The sequence below is a fragment of the Thunnus maccoyii genome, chromosome 23 (genome assembly GCF_910596095.1).
Source record: "Thunnus maccoyii chromosome 23, fThuMac1.1, whole genome shotgun sequence".
Taxonomy (NCBI): Eukaryota; Metazoa; Chordata; class Actinopteri; order Scombriformes; family Scombridae; genus Thunnus; species Thunnus maccoyii.
The window spans coordinates 9367021-9386613 of record NC_056555.1 but is presented as its reverse complement, the minus strand read 5'-3'; the positions used below and the strand labels follow the sequence as shown (position 1 = coordinate 9386613).

The window sequence follows — 19593 nt, the reverse complement described above, 5'->3', positions numbered from 1 at the left end:
AGTGGTCCAGTGTGCTGGCCAGGTCCCCAGCTGTCACCCTGCATCCCTTCCTTTCTGGGGATACGGAGGGGCACTCAGTGTACAGTAGCAGACCTTGATTACTGATGCCATAGGATGGAGGATGCATTTCACACTCTTTATGTCTTTTTCTTCAGTCATTCATCATTTAGTCTGTTATTTCTTTCTTCAGTACTGACTGGCATAGAGCAGTGGTTTCAAACCTTTTTTGTCTGGTGTATCCCCATAGCCCTATCAGATGAGCTTAAGTACCCCTTTACTGACACCACTTAAATATGATTTTATGAATGGAACAGGATGTAATTTAGCACCATTATACTATCTAAAAGTGGAAATTGTTTCAATATATTATCATATAACAGACATACAACCATTTATCCATTACTTTTAGCTAACAGTTTCGACTGTTTATCCTTTACTTCTAGCCAACTATATAAACTGTGTCCTTTTTTAGCTAATTATACAGTATAAAACCATTTCTTTTAGCTAACTATTTCAACTGTTTATCCATTTCTTTTAGCCAACTGTTTCAAAAGTGTTTATTAATCACTCTCAGCATATTACATTTAGCTAACTATTTCAACTTTTAATCTATTACTTTATTTATTTCAACCATTTTTCCATTATTTTTAACTATCTATTTCAATCGTTTATCCTATATTTTGAGCTAACTATTTGAATTTTGAAGTTTTCATGCACTATCAGTGGCAACATGTTGTTATGTGTTATAACTGACTTGGGTTGATGGTCAACCGTTGTTTTTTTTGTAATTACACCAACTTGTAATCCATTTGGCTGTTTATTTTTCTTTTTAACACACATGTGTGGATATATGTTTTTCAATGAAATAATGATTTCTATTTTTTATTTGGGTTAGTTGAGTTTGTTAAGGTAATTAGCCAAGCTTTCCACATATTCAATGGCAACAGAGAAGTATTCTCTGGGGTACAAGTAACCCTGGTTGGGAATCACTGGTATAGAGGACTTTGTTGTTCAAAGATTTGTCCCTGTCCTACTTAGAGGAAATAAACATTTGCTCATAAGATGATTACAGGTGTCTGCATTTTAATGAAGGTTTATGTTAGCAAATATCCTCAATATAATACGCTATTAGGATTATGTTTATGCCCTTAATTGTATAACAATGAAACCATCAAAATGGAGTTGACAACTCCTGCATGGTCTTAACTGTTGTACATGGTGCAGTCACCTCAGTCAGATGCTCTCAGGGCTGCTCAGTAGTAACAGTGCAGCATTAATGAACAGAGATAATGGCTAAAGGCACTTAGTTAGAGTTAAATGGAGCTTGAACACCCAGCTGACAATGAACCATCTACCACAGAGAGGTTGATCAGGGGGAGTAAAGGCAGAGCTCAGACCTGGAGCCCTGGAGCTTAACCTGAGACTTCACATGTCAAACTCCACACAGTGGCAAAGCGCTCAATGGAACGAAAGGTGAGGGCAGCACTACTGCTGGATATACACTAATTAAGGTTCTGATGCCAAGTGTGTCAGACTTGGTTTCAAATGTTCTTGTTAGTAAACCACCTTATTATAGTAGATTAATTTCATGTTTGAAAGATAATTAGATTGACAAATAAGATAATGATTGACATTTTCAGCATATGTGGTGTTGATGCTGTAGAAGGTCAGATGAAGACAAATTGTGAACTTAGAATTATAAGGTTCTACAGTATCTGACTTTTTTTTTTTTTTTTAAAAAGTCACATGGTACTATTCTTTGACAAGTTGTTAACATTCTGAATAGGTTTATTTTCAGTTTTATCCATTACTGTCCCCGTAATTTCAAAAAAGAAAAGTATTTATCCATAAATTGATTTTCTGAGTTGGTTCTCTTGAAAGCCCTGTTCAATAATGTAATAGTATTTTGATATCTTCAAATGGGCTGTTATTTTGACCAATAAAAGAGAACTTTACTGCATGTTAGTTTTTCTATCTACTGTTGGATGTGAAAACTTTGAATCTCAATATCTTAAAACTACTCAGATTGCAGTGACAACCTTACAATTTCATGGTTAAGACATGGTAAATGTCTATTTCATTATTGCATGTAAAACATGAATAAAGAAGTTAAACCTGAAATGATGATGTTTTTGCTACTTGGGGGCAGTGGAAACAAGCTTTGAACAAAGCACCAATATATGTTCACTTTTTTAAGTTTATGCAGCAAACTTGTTAGCAAACAGTTACTTATTTACACATGCAGGAGACAGATAGAGCAGCATAAGTATTCAACTGTAGTCATTTTTGTGTCCACCTAGTGAATGAAATTCCAATATTCAGTCTCCTTTTAGCTCTTTCTTTGGTCTCTACTAACTCCCTACAGAAATATCTGGCTCTTTATCTGCTAAATGGTCTACTATGTTCATCAGCTAGCTAACTTTTTTTTGTTTAGTGTAGGGCAGGTAGCTTACTGTGGGTTTTTGCTGACCGTCTGTTGCCTCTAGAACTACGGGTCATAAAGCCAAAACAATAAGCTGAAAGACACTAATACGCTGTGACACCCTGCAGAGTTGTTGATCATTTTTTGTGGGTTTGTCACTACAAAAGACCCATTCGCATTACACATAGTCATTTGATCTATTATCGATATAAAAATTTGATTATAGCAGCTTTAAAGAAAAAGTATGGCCTTAATTAGCATTCACTCTCAAACACAAAGTAAAGAATAAAAAGAAAACAAAATAAACACGGGGGAAACTTCTATAAACTGTCCTTAAAGGGAAAGAAATGATGGATAAACCTTGTCATAAAGCTATGACTCTGCTTTAGTTATTTGTTCTTATGTAGCCAGCGTGTCACCCACTGAGGTAATGTTTTCTCTCGTTGCCCTAACCTTGACAGATTATTGGCCACACTGAGAAAACCCGAGCTATTTTATAGGTTGAAAATATTGGCAGGGGAAGGCATCCTTGTGAGGTAAGCAGCTGTGCTGGCCATATTGTGTATTGATCCACCTTGCACTGTGATGGCTGCACTTAATTAGATTTATATTGTAAACAAAGACTCACAGTATGAAATTTGAATTAGCAGGTAAATGTTATCCATCAAAGCATATAATAATATTTTGTGCAGTGTGATGCAGTATTGGTATTTCAGAGATTTATCTGGGCTGTAAATGGAGAGAGAATCTTTTACCCTCAGGGTTTACTGTGGGCTGTAGAGCTGCATGCATCTTGTGTACTCTCTCCCTCCTCTCCCTCTGTAGGCGTTGACAGACACATCGACAGACAAACAAACAGAATCATGCAGAAAAGCAAACACACAGGCGTGCTCTCCAATTTTTTCATAGAAAAGAGAAAACTGCATGAGGCTTTGAAGCAAAAAAATGGGGGTAAAACCCACCCAAGGCACCAATCTATTCACTGCGTAATAGTTGCCCCTATCTGACTCCAATTGTGTCGTCATTCTCTGCAGGGTTCCTTTCTGACTGTACCTGCTTATAGTCGTAGCTTCAGGAAACCCCACATTGTCCTGTCTTAATCAAATTAAAACGTGTAGAGGCATGACTCTAAACGCTGCCAGAAAAACCTCAAGGATATGGAACAGATTATCGGAATTCAATCTGCTGTAATTAAACACCCCTACCCCCATACCCCTTCCTGACAATCAGTCTCTTACGAAGAGAAGAAAAAAAAATTCCCCTGGTTACTTCGAGGTCTCATTTCTGGCTCCAGATATTCCTCTGTACACAGAGTCATAGAGGACGGTGCAGAAAGATGATCCAGCCAGATCGCTGTGTTAGCTCTCGGAGTAAAAGTCAAGTATGGGTGAGCATAACGGTTCAAACCAGGATTTAGCGAGAGAAGCTGGGGTTAAGACCTTTGCTTTTCTGTGTTTATCTTGGAATCAAAAGACTTTGTTTCCTGCATGGAGTCAGGGGGGATTCAGATGGATTTCTGCTTTATGTTTGAAATGGTTCATACATATTCCCATTGGTGTAATGTAGGATATAAGAAATACTTGTAACAAATACTTGCATATACCTGGAAATGCCTGTAGTCCCTTTTTTACAGTGTGCAGTGTGTATAGTTACTTCCGCAGAACCACGGATGTGTATATCCACTCCAACACTGCATCTTAGTAGAGAAATTGTGCACAAAGTAGCTTGTTTGTGATGCCTGCCAGGTCAGAGAGAGCGAACACCCAGACAACAGTTTGGAAGACTGTGCGTCTGCATTACCCATTCCACTCTGAAATTATTTTACCATCCCAGCCCCAGTGTTTGTCTGCCTACAGGGGCTATATTGTAAATAACCCTGAAAGCATCTAATTAATCCCATTCATACCCTGCCTCAACTGTGATGGAGAATACACGTTTATTAGTATCATACTATGAAATGCATTGATTTCAATTTTGACTTCAGTGTAGTAACTAAGACTAATAACCAGGCATCGATTCACTTCCACAAATATGTTTATATGTGTTAAAACATGTCTGAGAGGATCTTTAAGGGCACATACAGACAAATATAATATATAAAAATACTGCTTTGAATAATAATTTGTCCATTCTGTGTGTGTGTGTGTGTGTGTGTGTGTGTGTGTGCTTCAAGTTTCCACGTCACACTTGTGTAAGTTGCATATTGGACCACAATTGGCTTCCAGACTAGTTCTGATGTCACAGAATCATGCTTGTATGTAATCTTCAGATTTAAGGTGAGCATAGATACATTTTCCTCCTCCAGCAGATGAGTATGCTTCCAAACAATATTACCAGTTTACCTAACCCTTATTTAAAAATGTGATTTCTGCGAATGGACATCTTTACCTTCTATTTATTTGCATCCACATACTGCAACATTTTGGGAGGATCTATGTAGGTTCAGACTCACAAGCTTTATTAGTACTTGTCACACTGTCCAGTGATAATCATGTATCACAAATTATATTATGTTCCGATGAGGGCAGAGAAAGTCCCACAGCTTCTTATGTTAAATAAAGAATTTAAACCCCAATAGGACTACTTGAAAAATACACTGTCACAGAGCTGATAATAGAACTGCTAACTGTTCTTAGCTCATGAAAAGTTGATATTTTGCAGATACATGGTTTTCACAGAACAGTGACAATATTACTTACTTAGTTATTTATTAATTGAAACACAAGTTGAAACAGCATGGGGCTTATAGTTTCAGAGAGCTGTATCTGAGAAATGTAGTTGTACCACAGAAACGGCGTAAAAATATAAATAAAATATAAGTAGGACAAAAAAAATAATATTGAAAATGTATCACTCTGCAGCTAAATTGCTGTTTTTTAATGACAGCGCAAAGCCATAATGATCCCTACTCAACTGTGAAGCCCATACTGATGTGTCATCCACTGAAGTCAACTCAGTAGCACTTGAACACTGTATTGGAAAATCACATGACAACACTCATCATTGTACAAAAGAGTCCTGTGAAATGCATAATTGCATGCTTCTATGGATTAATGCCTTCAGTTGTCATTTTCTTTCATTATGGACTGTTATTGCATGGAGCTCCTCTCAGCCCACATCAGTCATGAAAGGGGTCCTGTTTATAATTTATATTATAATTGATGGTCTTTGTATATTAAATGATTGTTGCAACTTCATATTATTTCAATAATTACAATTTGTCACGAAATCAAGAGGAATATTTCTTATGAGGTTCTTTTTTTCTTGAGCTGGGTCAGAAACCAACGTTGATGTAGACCGGGAAAGCACATTGAGACATTGATTGTTAAACTTGACTATAGTTGGCTAGTTGAGATATGTATATATACATGTATATAACTAATTTAACTGGACTTACCTGGCAAGTGATTTTTTCTTGATCACCTGTAAAGGAATTCTCCAGCACGTTTCCAACATGTTTCCCCCAGGATTAATGTGACTGTATAGTCTTTTTGTCCAGGTGTATCTTACCTCTTGTCCAACATGTGCTGGGATTGGCTCATGCCCTTCATGACCCACAATAGGATCAGCAGTTTAACCTTTCAATGGTCGTCTCTTAAAAAAATAGTTGTACTGAACTTGATCATGCCATCTCTACCATTCTTGAACTATGTTAGACACAAAACCAGAACTAGATCTTTTCAAGTGACTTCCTTCCAGAAAGTTAGCATTACAAAAATCACTCATGTGTCTTGTTTATGATGTGTATTTTAAAAGGTGAGCAGGCTGTGTTTGGTGTAGATTAGTTTTAGAGGGTTTACAGAACAGAATGATGTAAATGAATACCCCCAAAAACTCATGACTGTGTAATACTTTAAAAAAAAGGTCTACCATAGTTGAGATGTCCATTAATGGTGAAGGTGGTATAACTGCCACCTTCACCACCTTTGTTTGCAAATCTGACATTTTCAGAACAATTTTTGAGCAACGTCTGTGTCCAGACTGAAGTGAGGAAATACTAAGTATTTTGTGTTTGAGTACAAACAGCAATACCACAAAAAAAAGCGTCCATTGCCCCCAAATATTATTGAGCTGTTGAACCAAAACACAGATGAGCAAGTCTCAAGTTCTACAAAGATTACCACATTGCATATAATATGACTTTTTGCTATGTCTATATGACAAATCCTTCATATTTTATTCATATTATTTATTCATCTAAAATGTTTCATATGTAACATCATATGTTGAGTTATTGGGGGTGTAGACATTGCTCTTGTTCATGTGAAGGAGATGTGTAATTAAACGTGGATTTCATTTCACTTTAATGGACACAAATCTGTGCAGATTGTTGAAAGTGCACTTTTGCTATAAATGGACATCTCAATTGTATGATAGAAGCCCAAAGTTAAAAACTGTGTGGTCAGCTGAAGAAAAACAAACAAAAACATCATTGCTTAAAAGAACTAAGAAATGAACAAAAAATTGCTTTCTACTGGGTGGACTATTTAAGAGTAAAAGAATAGCTGGATATCATAGTATTTTTTCTTTTCCAGCAACCTTCTGCTACAAAGTTGTACATTTACACATGCTGACATATGGCATCTGCTCAGTACAACCACCTGTTTATCACTGGAAAATCTAAAGAACAAGAATGCTTGCTGATTGAGGGGGCAGTGATACGGCACTGCCTTCACCTACCTAGTTTTACCTTTTGGGCTTCCTGGTGATTCAAGCCAGAAATCATCTGGTCATAAAACCACCTGATTACCTGGGAAAGAAAAGGAAACTTTCATTTTTAGTCACGTTTTTTTGGGTGACAGAACACATACAGTCATTAAAAGTAAGACCAGAATAAGATCAACTGACTTTTTCTTTTGGTGACCTTGAACACCAAGACCATCTAAATTTTCAGGGGACGTTTCTTTCATGTATTTAATTTATTCTTAAAATATTTCATGATAAAAAATGTATGTAAATGACTCTAATACTTCGGCAAGGCTTCCTCTGCTTTCCTTGTTCTCTCTCTCTCCTCGTTGTATTCATCGCCACCGGAAGAGAGGCCAGATTTGTGCGAACAAACACAAGCACAAAAATAAATTAAGAGATCAAAAACCCATAGAGAGGAAATGAGTCAGTATTCCACACCGTGTACAATACAATATCATAGCAAATTAGCAGATTTCAATGGCTTCCACTGACTACCATAGATTTACAATGTTCAGTTGGCTGCAGATCAGTCCTCAATAAATTGTGTCACTTTCCTTTTTTTTCCATTAATGGTTTTGATAGACAGTGACTTGTAGATGACCATGAAAAGAAAGCGGCTACTGAGGTGTGAACAGAAAACCTGGGACTACGAGCCAGCAGTAATGAGAACAACAGCATTTGTTCACATCCTACTTAACTGCCATTGTGACCACATTTTAAGTCCAATAAGCTTCTCTACAAAGGTACAACATATAAAACTGTTAAATATATAACTTTTTAGGGCCTTTCAAAATACATTTAATGACATTTCTTTACTCCCTTTCAGGCTCAACAGCATTTATACTCTCTGTAGATATTCATCATCTCTTTGATATGATTTGCAATCCTTCTCCGTGACCAACCCAACAATGCACACTGTCCCAACCGTAGCTACTGAAAAATGCAAATCAGATATTTTTTTGATACACAGTTATACGTATGTAGTACCTATATCTCCAGTTCCAAAATACAGTGGTGGGCTTAGTCTGAGAAAAAAATGTCTGGAAAGTTTTAAAAGTACTCCTTCGATTGTGTTCGGTACATACGCCACCGGACGCAAGGTTCGGTTTGCATCGGTCCGCTGTGTACCGTGTCTCTGTGGGGAGGGGGGGAGTCGTTGGTCGGTGGCGACACAAGCAGCAAGTGTACAAAGTCTCTGTGTGTCTTTGCCAGATGGTCCACTCTGTCATAATGATCGTATTTGTTGTTTTGCTCTTTGGTCTATAAAAATATGGGAGGTTTACTCCAGCAGAAGGCCTATTCACAGCAGAGAGCGCTCAGTTCAGTTTGCGGCCTCGTGAGGTGGTCCGAGAAGCAACAGGGTCTGGTCTGTAATGATCCCGTTTTTTTTGCTCTGGAACTCCTGCTCTAGAGGCTAGAGAGAAATGTGGGAAATCCTGTATTCAAAGCAGTTAGCAGCTCCAAACAGAGAACTTCCGATGAGGCAAAAACCATTCAAGGGATTTTTTTAAGATGTCCGATCCTCCATGGCACGAGGAGGCACTGCTAATTTCACAGAGCAGGCAGATAGAGTGGAGAGGAGGCGGGACGCAATATGTTGACCCAACGACAGATAGCAGGAGGGAGCTGTCACAAACCCGGAAGAAGCCGGTCACAGGAAATAGGAAGTGTTTTACAGCGAGTAGTTTGTCCAGTGTCCAGGGGAGAGCTCGCTCCCTCAGTCAGAGTCACTCCCTGGTTTTCCCGTCTCTGGCTGTGTTATGAGACCTGTGAATCAACAAGGACAGAGCAAACATGAGAGGATTGCTTTAGTTCACAGTCATTGTCACTTTCCTCACAGCTCCTGAGTGAAGGTTCTGTAGGTGTATTTATGTAAAAAAGACATTTTAATAAGTCCTTTTTAATGCATTTTATTTATACTAGCATATTATAAGCACTTTGTGTTTTGAAATTCATCATATTAATGAAATTATGATTATTTATTGTAATCTTACATGCAGCTGCACAGCAGATCTTTTTATTTAAATCTTCAGAAGTGTGACATTTACTTAAGTCTTTGGTAAACTTTGTCTTTGCAGTATAGGCCTAAATGAGTATCTGTCCTCCCCTTTAAGGTATAAAGTAATAGGTTATTGACATTTTGTTAAATGCTTATTTGCTTTCTTGCCAAGAGTTAGATGAGGAGATACCACTCTCAGGTCTGTATACACTAAATATGAAGATACAGCCAGCAGATGGTTAGCTTAGCTTAGCATAAAGACTGGAAACAGGGGAGTAACAGCTAGCCTTGCTCTGTCTGAGGGTGGCTAAAGCTCTCTAATTAAGATGTTCTAGTTTGTTTGTTTAATCTGTACAAAAAACAAAGTATAAAAATGAAAAGTTTACAGGAAGTTTATGTGCAGGATTATTCCTTGGCGGGGCACAGTCTCTAGCTGTTTCCCATGCTAAGCTAAGCTAAGTGGTGTAGATCTTCTCATCTGACTCTTGGCAAGAAAATGCCTAAAATACAGCTTTTTAGAAGAATCATCAAACCCACTGCTCCCTACCAAATGGAAGTGTTAATTACAGCAATCTGATAGCATCGTAAGCGAAAAATTAAAAACTCAACAGCTTACTCTCTGTCAAATGAAGTGTTTTGCCAGTCAAATATTTAGAATTCTTCAGCGGGTGTAACCCAATAACAAAGCGAGTCTCACAGTGCAGAGACCGAGAATCAATTAATCTACAACAGAAAGACAAATCTGGAAGCCTCCTCGCCATCTGGCCCCCGCCAGTCACACAGCCAACTTGATAGAGGCGCCGATGCCTTCCAAGATTGCTGCATTGCCACTGAAGCTTAATTCATAATAATGAACTCTTGATGATTTCACAGGGTGCAAATTGCCATGAAAGGGGGCAGGTGTTGGATGGAGTACTAGCGTGTATCAAAGATGACAATGTCTGATGCTCCGTGAATAATAAAGATCTCACTGAGCTTGAGTTTAATAGAGATAATATCGTGGTTTTGTTGGAGCTGGGCATGAAATGACCCAGAGGTATAACAGTTTAAAACAGGGGCATGTCTGTGTTAACTGCTTGACTGCGACTGCTGCCCAAACAGGTGTTTATCCCAGTGTAAACACCTCTCACAGTGCCCCCTAATGGGCAAACTGAGATTACAGTGGCACCGAATGGTCAAGAAGCCAACTATAAAACGGAAGGAGGTCAGAATCACTGCATAGAGACACAGTTGTTGAAATCTCAAGGGAAATGCAATGCAAATGGCGGGTATAGAGATGGTCTTGTTTTATGTAAGCTACCATAGTCTGTGTCTACCATGGTAATTTTCTTATATTCTCTCCATGTTCCCCTGTCGCATACCTCTCTTTTTTTTCTCACACCCACATTGTGGCAAATGGTTCCCCATAAATCTCACACACAAATCTCATCTCAGGGAAATGCAAGCCTTCTATTAAAAAAGAGGAACGGATGTCAGATGAATATGAGATGAATTTGCCCTATGAATAAAATTCACAGGCCCTAGGTGATTATTACCTTGGGTTTATCAGGAAACGACCATATTACTCTATTTTATATCTTATAACGGCAAGAGAATATTTTAAATTCCCGTGCAGGAGGAATGCAGAGTTGAGGAAAAATGTGATGCAGAGCTGCTTGTGGCTATTCAACACATGGACAAACTTTGAATACAGCGGCTGTTCAAACAAGACCGGAAAGAGAATTAGACTTTTGAATGCTGGAGGTGTCATAGTAACAGAAGGGAAAGACATAGACACAATTCATCTGCACTAATGTCTAATTTGTGCAGATTTCTCTTGTTATGGAGCAAGCAGGCAATCCACTCAATACATATCGATATATATACCCAGCAGCATTCAACTGGGGATGAGGAAAACAATGGATTTCAGGGACATTACATAGAGCTTCCTGTCTCTAGGCAAAGCTGAGAGTATAATGCTTTGATTTATAAATGAGGATGCAGTCGTGTGCGCACATGTTGGCCTTTACATATATTTTGCACGTGCATTCAAGTGCGGATGAACTCAGCTACATCTGTGGGAGCTAAAGAAAACTATATTCACAATACATATGGAGACAATCTCCAGCTGGGAGTCAGAGGATTGAAAGCACATTCGCTCGAACATATGGCCCCGGCTTGACATTTCCTCTTTGTGTGAACTCTTGCTGACTCCCCTCGAAATGTCACAGCGCGGTGACCCAGAGTGAACGTGTGAATGGGCACGTATGAAAGAAAATTGATCCACTTTGCCTCTCTAAACACTATGATAGATGTGAATAATTCAGATCCAAAAATTATGCAGTTGATTAACTGATGCATGATTGGATATTTTTTGCACTTGAACTATGGCAAGGTGGTGCTAAAACATCCACTGATGGAATAAAGCCTTTTTTGCTCATCTGTTATTCTAAAATGCTTCTACTTTTTTGACACTATACTTGTTTCTAATACTTTTTACTGCCCTCGCTGTTTAATGTTAAGTCATGTGTATTCAAGCATGTTTTCTCTATCTGAGCACGCACGCTGCACAATAGCCTGCTAAATGAATATTCATCAGTGAACTTGTAGGTTAGGAATGATCCACAGGTTAATAAGGGATGGGAAATCGCTCATTACATGCTGTGAAGCTGGATAATGCCTGAAGCAGATGCGGAGATCAAAATACATGAACATGTATGCACAGGCCTCCAGACACTAGGCTCCATTCCACATTAAGAGAGAGTTCAAAGCTATCTGGGGTGCTATGTCATTATCAACCCTTTCATACTGCATTTCTTCAGAACATCAAAGCAAACACAGTTCAGTATCTGCATTCTACAATATGATCAGAACTTGAATGCTCAAAAGGGAGCATTAGAACATCTTTAACATTGCACTCCTACCACGGTGGCTTCAGGAGGGAATAACAAAATGTCATTGATTTATTTTGGATGCAAACAACTTGCCTGAAATGTTTCCAACATGTCCCTTGATACACTTTAATGTACAGATTATATGTGTTTATACACTGTATCGCATGGAACTGCATGAGATCACATGCCTGTAGGCAAACACATCCTCGTAACGACAGTATAGGTCTTAAAATTCAGGCCGGCAAAAATGATCTGTAGTTATGTTTTTGCTATTGAGCTGCTGTAGTGATGCACTCTGGCTTTCCAAAACAGTTACACTGTTAAAAAATAATGATGTTTTATGGTGTGACAATGTTGTGGTTAAGGTCTGGTTAGGTTTAGGCACAAAGAACACTTGGTTAGGGTTAGGGAAAGATCATGGTTTGGGTTAAAATGATCACTTGAATCATGGATTATACTTCCTTAAAGTCATGCAACATTTATTGTCATGGCAACAGTAAACACCATGACGTTACATTTTTTTAAAAAATGGTTGGAAACGGGAAATGAACGGTGGTCTCCTGTAGCAAAATCTGTTGTCTACTATCTATCTAGCTATAAACCCAACCAGCCTCCTCCTAACAGGGCAAAATCATCTTATTAAGTCACCTTATCAAGTCACCTAATATTGACGTCATCTTAACTACGTCACTTCCCCTGAGTCATAATTACTGCGGCCGCTAGATGGTGTAAATGCAACTATAGGTTGCTTTTGCCAGCCTGAATTTTAGACCCATAATGTCATTTTTCTTGTGAGGACAGGCTGCTGCAGGCAATATGGCATTGTCTTCCTTTACATTGTATATTATGGGATCAAATGTTTAAATCCAATCTTAGAGAGCCTTCTCTGTTAGTAGACAGACAACAATCCTCTATATGATGCACTGTGCAAGTATCTGAGTACAGAGCATGCATTCCATCTTGTGTCTATTTATAGTTTTAAATCTGCTGAGGACTTGCTGTCTGGATTGAAAAGCAGCAAGATCAGATTTTTTTCTCGAAAGCAAATCATAACATGGGCCATAAATGCTGACAATATTGACCGACAGAAGAGCCTGGTTTTCAGCAACTCTATGAGACCGGGCATTTTTATGACTTTGGCCTCATCCCTTTTATTGCACTGTACGTTAAATTTACTACATTGCTACTCTCTATTTCCCGATCACACGCATTAATATCAGAGTCTGTCTGGCGCCCTTGTTTTATTTGAGCTCCGAGACGCCATCTGACACAATACTTTAAAGACAATATACAAGGCATGCCAATAAAAACAGACCAAAAACAAGCTGAAAAAATACACTGATGGGTTTTACTGGTATTTCTGCACACATGGATTTTTTGTGTTTAAACACACACTAGGGAGCTGGCAGGCTTATGGAAAAATGAGGGAGTCAAATAAAGATATCAAACAAGCAGACGGTTGTTTAAATTGTATCTGGATTTATGTGCGCTTGCGTTTGTGTCTGTGATTCCTCTTGTTTTGCATGTTCTGCTAAAGCTAGGGAATGATGTCTTTGTGATCTAATAAAACCATAATATTGGTTGTAACGATCAGACTCTGAAAAAATAAAAAAAACAGTAATAGAAGAGAGAAATGTAATTACTCTATTTATCAAGTCTCACAAATTAAGAATATTGATTTTGGAGAAATTGCATATGTGCAGTATATATGCAGGCTCATGGTGAATAAGATGACCATTGGGATACAGTATATTTCCACTTTTATGCTTTTTTTTAAATCCAAAAGCTTTATTAAGACCGACATTTGGCTATGAATAACACACAAAAAACACGACTGATCTCCTTTTTCAGGCCCTGTGCAAAACAAGCTTCACTTCAAGAACTACAGTCACAAATCAAAGGTATTTTTGAGGGGGCTTTTTTTTTTTTTTGTACCTTGCTGCCTCCATGAGGCCCATGGTGCTCTGTAGCTGCTTGTGTTGCTTCCTGCCTTTGCGGGACCAGGGTTTGGGTGGACCTGTTGTGATGGTGGTGGTGGTAGTAGGGTAGTGGTGGTGGTGGTAGATGGATTTTGGCTGTCTGTCAAGGGGTCATCAATGCTCTCCATAGTGCAAGAGTGTCGAGGGGGACTCTTGTCGCGTCATAGAGCCTGAGGGGAGAGAGGGAGAGGAGACGGGGAGTAGGAGAGGGAGAGGGCAAGGCGGTATGGTTATCAAGCTCAAAATGAGGATGCAGTATTTATTTATGTTTTTGTTCTCCCAGATTCAGACACAGTGACACCATCTCCACCACAACCACCACTTTCAGTTTTATCTTGTGAAGGTGTCTTGAAAATGTCCTTTTTTTGGCTTTGCACAAACCTGGTGAGCTGTTCTGTGCTTGTGTTCGTCACAAGGAAACTGTTCCTTGCGTATAATGTTAAATATAGACGTGTGGGAGTAAAACAGGGTCTGATTCACTTGGAAGCAAGCCTTGTGGTTTTTTATTGATTTTTACAGACTTGTTAAGCAGTAATGTGAAATAAAATTTAGGCATGATCTCTTTCTATTTTTCATCTCAACTTGAGACAGCTTGCATGAGAGAAAGAGAGAGATTTAAAAAAAAAGCATGAAAAAGAGACTAAACAGAAACCAACATGTACTTTCTCTGTATTTCCTTGTAATTAAAAAAGACAGACAGATTGTTAGCAACACTCAGACAGAGACCTCACACATTTCATCTTTTACATGTATTTCATGATGCGACAGACTGGTTACCTGCTAAATGACCCACTTTAATTACACATCAGTGTGTTGTTATTAGGGGCATGGCATGACAGAAAGTGATACAGAAAAAAACAGCACAGACTGCACCAAGTTTATGATCATTATAGCAAAAATAGCCTATGATAGCCTATGAAGTAATACTTCTGCAGCACTGTAGTTGGGAACCTCTGGTTTAAGGCATTGATGAGATAATGAAATACAGTCTAGGAAGTCCAGTTGGAGTAACAGATGAATGCATTTCAAGGATTATCAGATGCCAAAACAAGCCACTAACATGGCTTAGTCCTTAAATATTATGTATATCTGAATTTGATGATTTAGATTTTTTATTTACATAAACAAAAAGATTCACTGTTGATATATGGATTAATAATTTCTTCCTAATTCTTAAAATAAATAAATAAACCATTTTAAAACCTATTGTGCAAAATAGGATTTTAAATTGGTTTAAAAATAGATACATGTTTTTTCCCAGTACAGCAAAAATATCCTTTATTTACTCTTGTGTGAATGACTGTGCAAATGTTTTGTCCTTGAATTTGTGGTTGTCTGCTTGTTCGAATGAATCTGCAGCTGCTTACAGTGCGAGCACACGCCAGCAAAGATTTCCTGCTTTATGAAATCCTTTACCTTTTTTGGCCAAATGAAAATGACAAACTCTGAAAATGGGCAGTGCTGACACTTTGGCTGAAATACAGGCAGGGACTCAGGGACTTCATAGGCCAGTGGAGGCTGTGGGCTTAAGCAATAATGCTCACTTAGCAGATCGATCCGAAATTCTTGGGCTGTTGATAAGAAAGATTATTTTTGTCTGTCCCTCTTGCCCCCTCTCTGTTAACAGCCCCAATATCTTCCCCAGGTTCCCAAAATGGAGGACTTGGTATTTTCCACGCAGTGAGGTTATGCTGACTTGGCTCCCTCTAGAAGGAAGCTGGCAGACAGAGCTAATGGTAAGCAGCAACAGGGTCTCTTTCTCCTTGTCTCTCGGCCTGTCTGGGGTGGCCAAGCAGCTGTCTTCTTAGCAGTGATTCTGTTCAACCCACTGTTGGATATGCCTGGAGGGCCCAGAGGGATCAATTACCAAGGTCGGTACTGACCCAGAACCACAGGGGGGGACGCAGTGATGGTGGGGTGTTGGGGGATCCCATCAGGCCCAGCCGGAGCTGGATCCGCAGAGAGACGGAGAGGAAGAAACAGAGAGAAAGTGATGGAGGGGATTGGGAGGGAGGCCCTCAGCACTTGCTTACAAACCCCGATCGAAAGAGCTTTTTCATACTCGGCCGAACACATGCTGTCACTGGCAGATGTATAAATGCGTAAATACTCTCCAAGCTTGCAGGGAGATGCAGACTGGCCAGGGGATTGTCTTCTGTAAATGGCACCCTTTGTAGAAAAAGGCTGTTTGTGTGAGGATGAAAACAGCCTTTAACTACATGCATATACATGAATACACATACAGTATGAGGACTCTTACCCTCTTCCACACCCCCAGAGTGTATAAAATATGCATATGCATACACATGAGCTCATATTATGAAACATTATACTCATGCTCAAACATATTTCCTCATTCGTTCCCTGCTTACAGAGGTATGGACTGTTCCTTCTCTACTCTCAATTCTCCTTTTTCCATCCTCTCCTCTCTTCTCCTCGCCTCTCCTCTCCTCTCCTCTCCTCTTCTCTCCGCAGTGAAAAAGTCTTGATTACAGTAATCACAGTCTTTCTCTCAGTAGGTGCCACTTCTGCTCATAGCACTCTGTTCACAGCCTAAATTCCCAATCAGGACCAACCTAATGGAACGTATGATTAAGACCTAGTTAGACATTTAAGGATTTTCTTCTCTTCATTTCAGTTATTCTGGGACTGTTTTCCTCATTTTGAGTTACTGTTTCCTGTAATGTCTGAAAATGCCAATAATGATGTTGTATCATTACGTGTGAAATGCGCAGTACTCAATGAGAAGTAGAATGCTTTTGATTGAATTTCAGGATAACAAATGATCTTTTTAGACTTGCTGTGTGTTGATCATTTGGAAACACTGGCTGAAGCATTGTGTACTCTATTCAGGGCTCCGTGAAGAACGTAGCAGCTGTCAAAAAAGTCTCAACAGTTTTTTCCTGCTGTTGGATTTTATGCAATTATAACTTAGTGAAAGAAAAATGACTTTTGAAAGGAGTGTCCTTTTCCTCAAATTTAACAGGCACCGAAAGGCTTAACAACAAGAGTCACTGCCTGATGTGCAGCAACTGAAAATGACTTAAATAATGTTTTACGCTACCATTCGTCTCACTGACTCCAATCTCTTTTTTCTTTCTTTCAGTCACTCTGTTCTTTTCTTCTCTCACACTGCTTTTCTGGCTCTGTTTTGAATTGGTTGTCTTATCAGGCTGTCACAAAAGCCGTCAGATAACCTGAGGTGATTTTGCTTTTCTCCTCTAATGGCGCACTCACTCTGCCTCTTTCTCGCCTAGCTCCCCGCGTCGGCGCATGCAGAGAGAGATAGCTCCTTGCGCCGTTTCATCTGACAGTCTAAAATGGTGGAGGGCACAACGAAGAGCATCCTCCTCTCTGGAGAGAGACAACAGCAAGCCTTTCACTGAAAGAAGGAGGTATGGGAGATGACTGCTGAGACTGCATTTCGCTTTGCAGAAAGAGAGAGCTTTTGGAAAGGCAGCAAAGGCAGCATTTGACTGTGGTAACTGCGATAAAATGTATATTTAAATCATTTAGCGTCATAGAGGGATTAAAGTATTTTGAGAGTTGGAAATTAACCCTAGTTGCTGCCTTAAGGTGTACTTTTATCTGGTGATTGTTTTTTTGTTGTCAGGATGCTGTGACCGTTACTTGCCATGTGTTGTGAACATTGGTCTTGTACTATAGCAGTGGTAGGCAATATATATAAATATCATCTTGTTACATCTATTAATGCCCCCACATTAGGAGACCATTAAAAACATGGTTGTGTCATATAATTCGAACAGTGCATGGCGCTGAAATTATTTTCGTGTGAATTCTAACAGTGTTTTAATTCCACAACTTTTTCCTGTTGGACCAGAACAGATTTATTCTTCGCAAACAGAAATAGGAAGTTGCGTGCTGATGCCATTTTTTTTCTACGGCTACAACAGTACTTTCAATCAACTATAAATTAAGCAGGTTGCTATGTGTGTATAACCAATAAAGTACATGTCTAGTCTCCAAGTGTAACACAGAGCATATACTGTATTTGCATATGAGTCATATCTAGTTAAATGTGTGTTAAAATAAGCTGTAACTCTAGTACTCCAATACTCCTCACTAACTACGGGGGCAGTACTGTCCCCCAGGGGAGCATTCAGAGAACATTGGGGGGTGCTGGAAGCAATAATTTTGAAAGAGGGGCATTGACGTGTTCTTGAGGGGCATTTGTGTGTGTGTTTTAATTCCAGTTTAGTCCTACATTCAAATGCACATTTTCTAAATTTTATCATCAGACTTCAAGGTTTTTTCCGAGCACTGTCAAGTCTTTTTTCATCAGTTTTATGTGTGTATCTACTTGTGTATTGGGCTCTGAGTATTTCAAAAACACAGGTGACCTACTCTCAATACTGTACCTGAACGCCTCATGTGTAGACACAAGGAGCTCTCGCTGATGCTGCTCTGCTAAACATGCTCTGCTTTCTGTGTAGACACGGAGAAACTGCTGAGTCTCTACTGTGATTTGCTGTCATTTATGGTTGCGCTCGCTTCTCGGTCCTCTCCTCTGCTCTGTTTGTCGGTGTTTGTGTTTAGCCTAGTTTATAACATATATTAAAATTTGGCAAGTTCTTGTAAACTTAGTTACTGGCTCAACCCAGCCCCTCTTCTCAACCAGCAGCAGAAGGAGGAGCACAGAGGACAGGAGGACTGACACAGTATTTTACTGACATTTTTGATTTCTTTCCAGTGAGATATTATTGGACTTGTATATTGACTTTGCTGATGGAAACATTAGTGTTGCTGCTAGTGTTGCTGCTAAAAATATTTAAAATAAAAATCTATTCTAATCCTGTTCTGAATTGATTCTTTTTTTTCTTTTAAAAAAAAGATAACATAAAAAACAAAACATTTGTTTAGTAATTAATGGATTAGAGTAAAATGTTGGCCTTTGGATAAGATAAAGATAAGATAAAGATAAAATTTTTACCATACCATCCCTACAGCTGGCTAGTGACTACAGCCTGACTATGAGAGGATGAGAAAATCGCTGTTCAAATCCATTCACTGTTTTACCAATGTTTTGTTATTATTATTTTTTTATGGCACACAGTGTGTTTTTTTAAAATAAATATTGTAATTAATATAGTCCAAAATTATGTGGAAATGCATAGTTTTTAGCCAAATAACAGAACATTTTCTTGGGAGAGACCCCCAAACCTGCCGACTAAAACCCCTGTGGGCCCTTGACCTGATTATTTTATTTGACTGCTGTAGGTATGATTATTTAATCAACTGGACAGCATCATAAAACAACAACGATCATATCAGCAAAATGGCGCAGAAGAAGAAAAATGCTGCCAGTACTCTATTGAATACCTTAGCTATGGATACATATCCTTCTGCTTTTTTTCCAGTAGCCTCAGACTTTTTCCTTGGTAGGCTGCTCTTGTTTTCCGTTGGAACAATTAATAAGAATGCTCCTTGTTTGGCACTGGCACCAAATTACCGCTTTCTGATTGTCTACTGTTTGTGATCAATAACAAGACCTAATTAAAGTTTGAATGTCAAATTTCTAATCGTTGCATTTGTTTAACACTCATAAATATAATTTCTATTCACATGGCTTTTTCGCTTCCTAGGAAACTAATGATAATGATATTCCAACTG

General features: G+C 38.8%; 1 protein-coding gene across 1 annotated transcript in view; it reads right to left on the bottom strand.

The window, feature by feature from the left end:
• Positions 1-7397: 7397 nt before the first annotated feature.
• Positions 7398-19593, bottom strand: part of LOC121890692 (chemokine-like protein TAFA-5) — a 99283-nt gene continuing 87087 nt past the window's right edge. Inside the window, exons 4-5 of the mRNA XM_042403176.1 lie at positions 13919-14132; positions 7398-8878 (exon numbers count right to left, since the gene is read on the bottom strand). Coding sequence (XP_042259110.1) covers positions 14124-14132 — 9 coding nt within the window. The 3' untranslated portion in view covers positions 7398-8878; positions 13919-14123. The remainder of the gene's footprint in view (positions 8879-13918; positions 14133-19593) is intronic.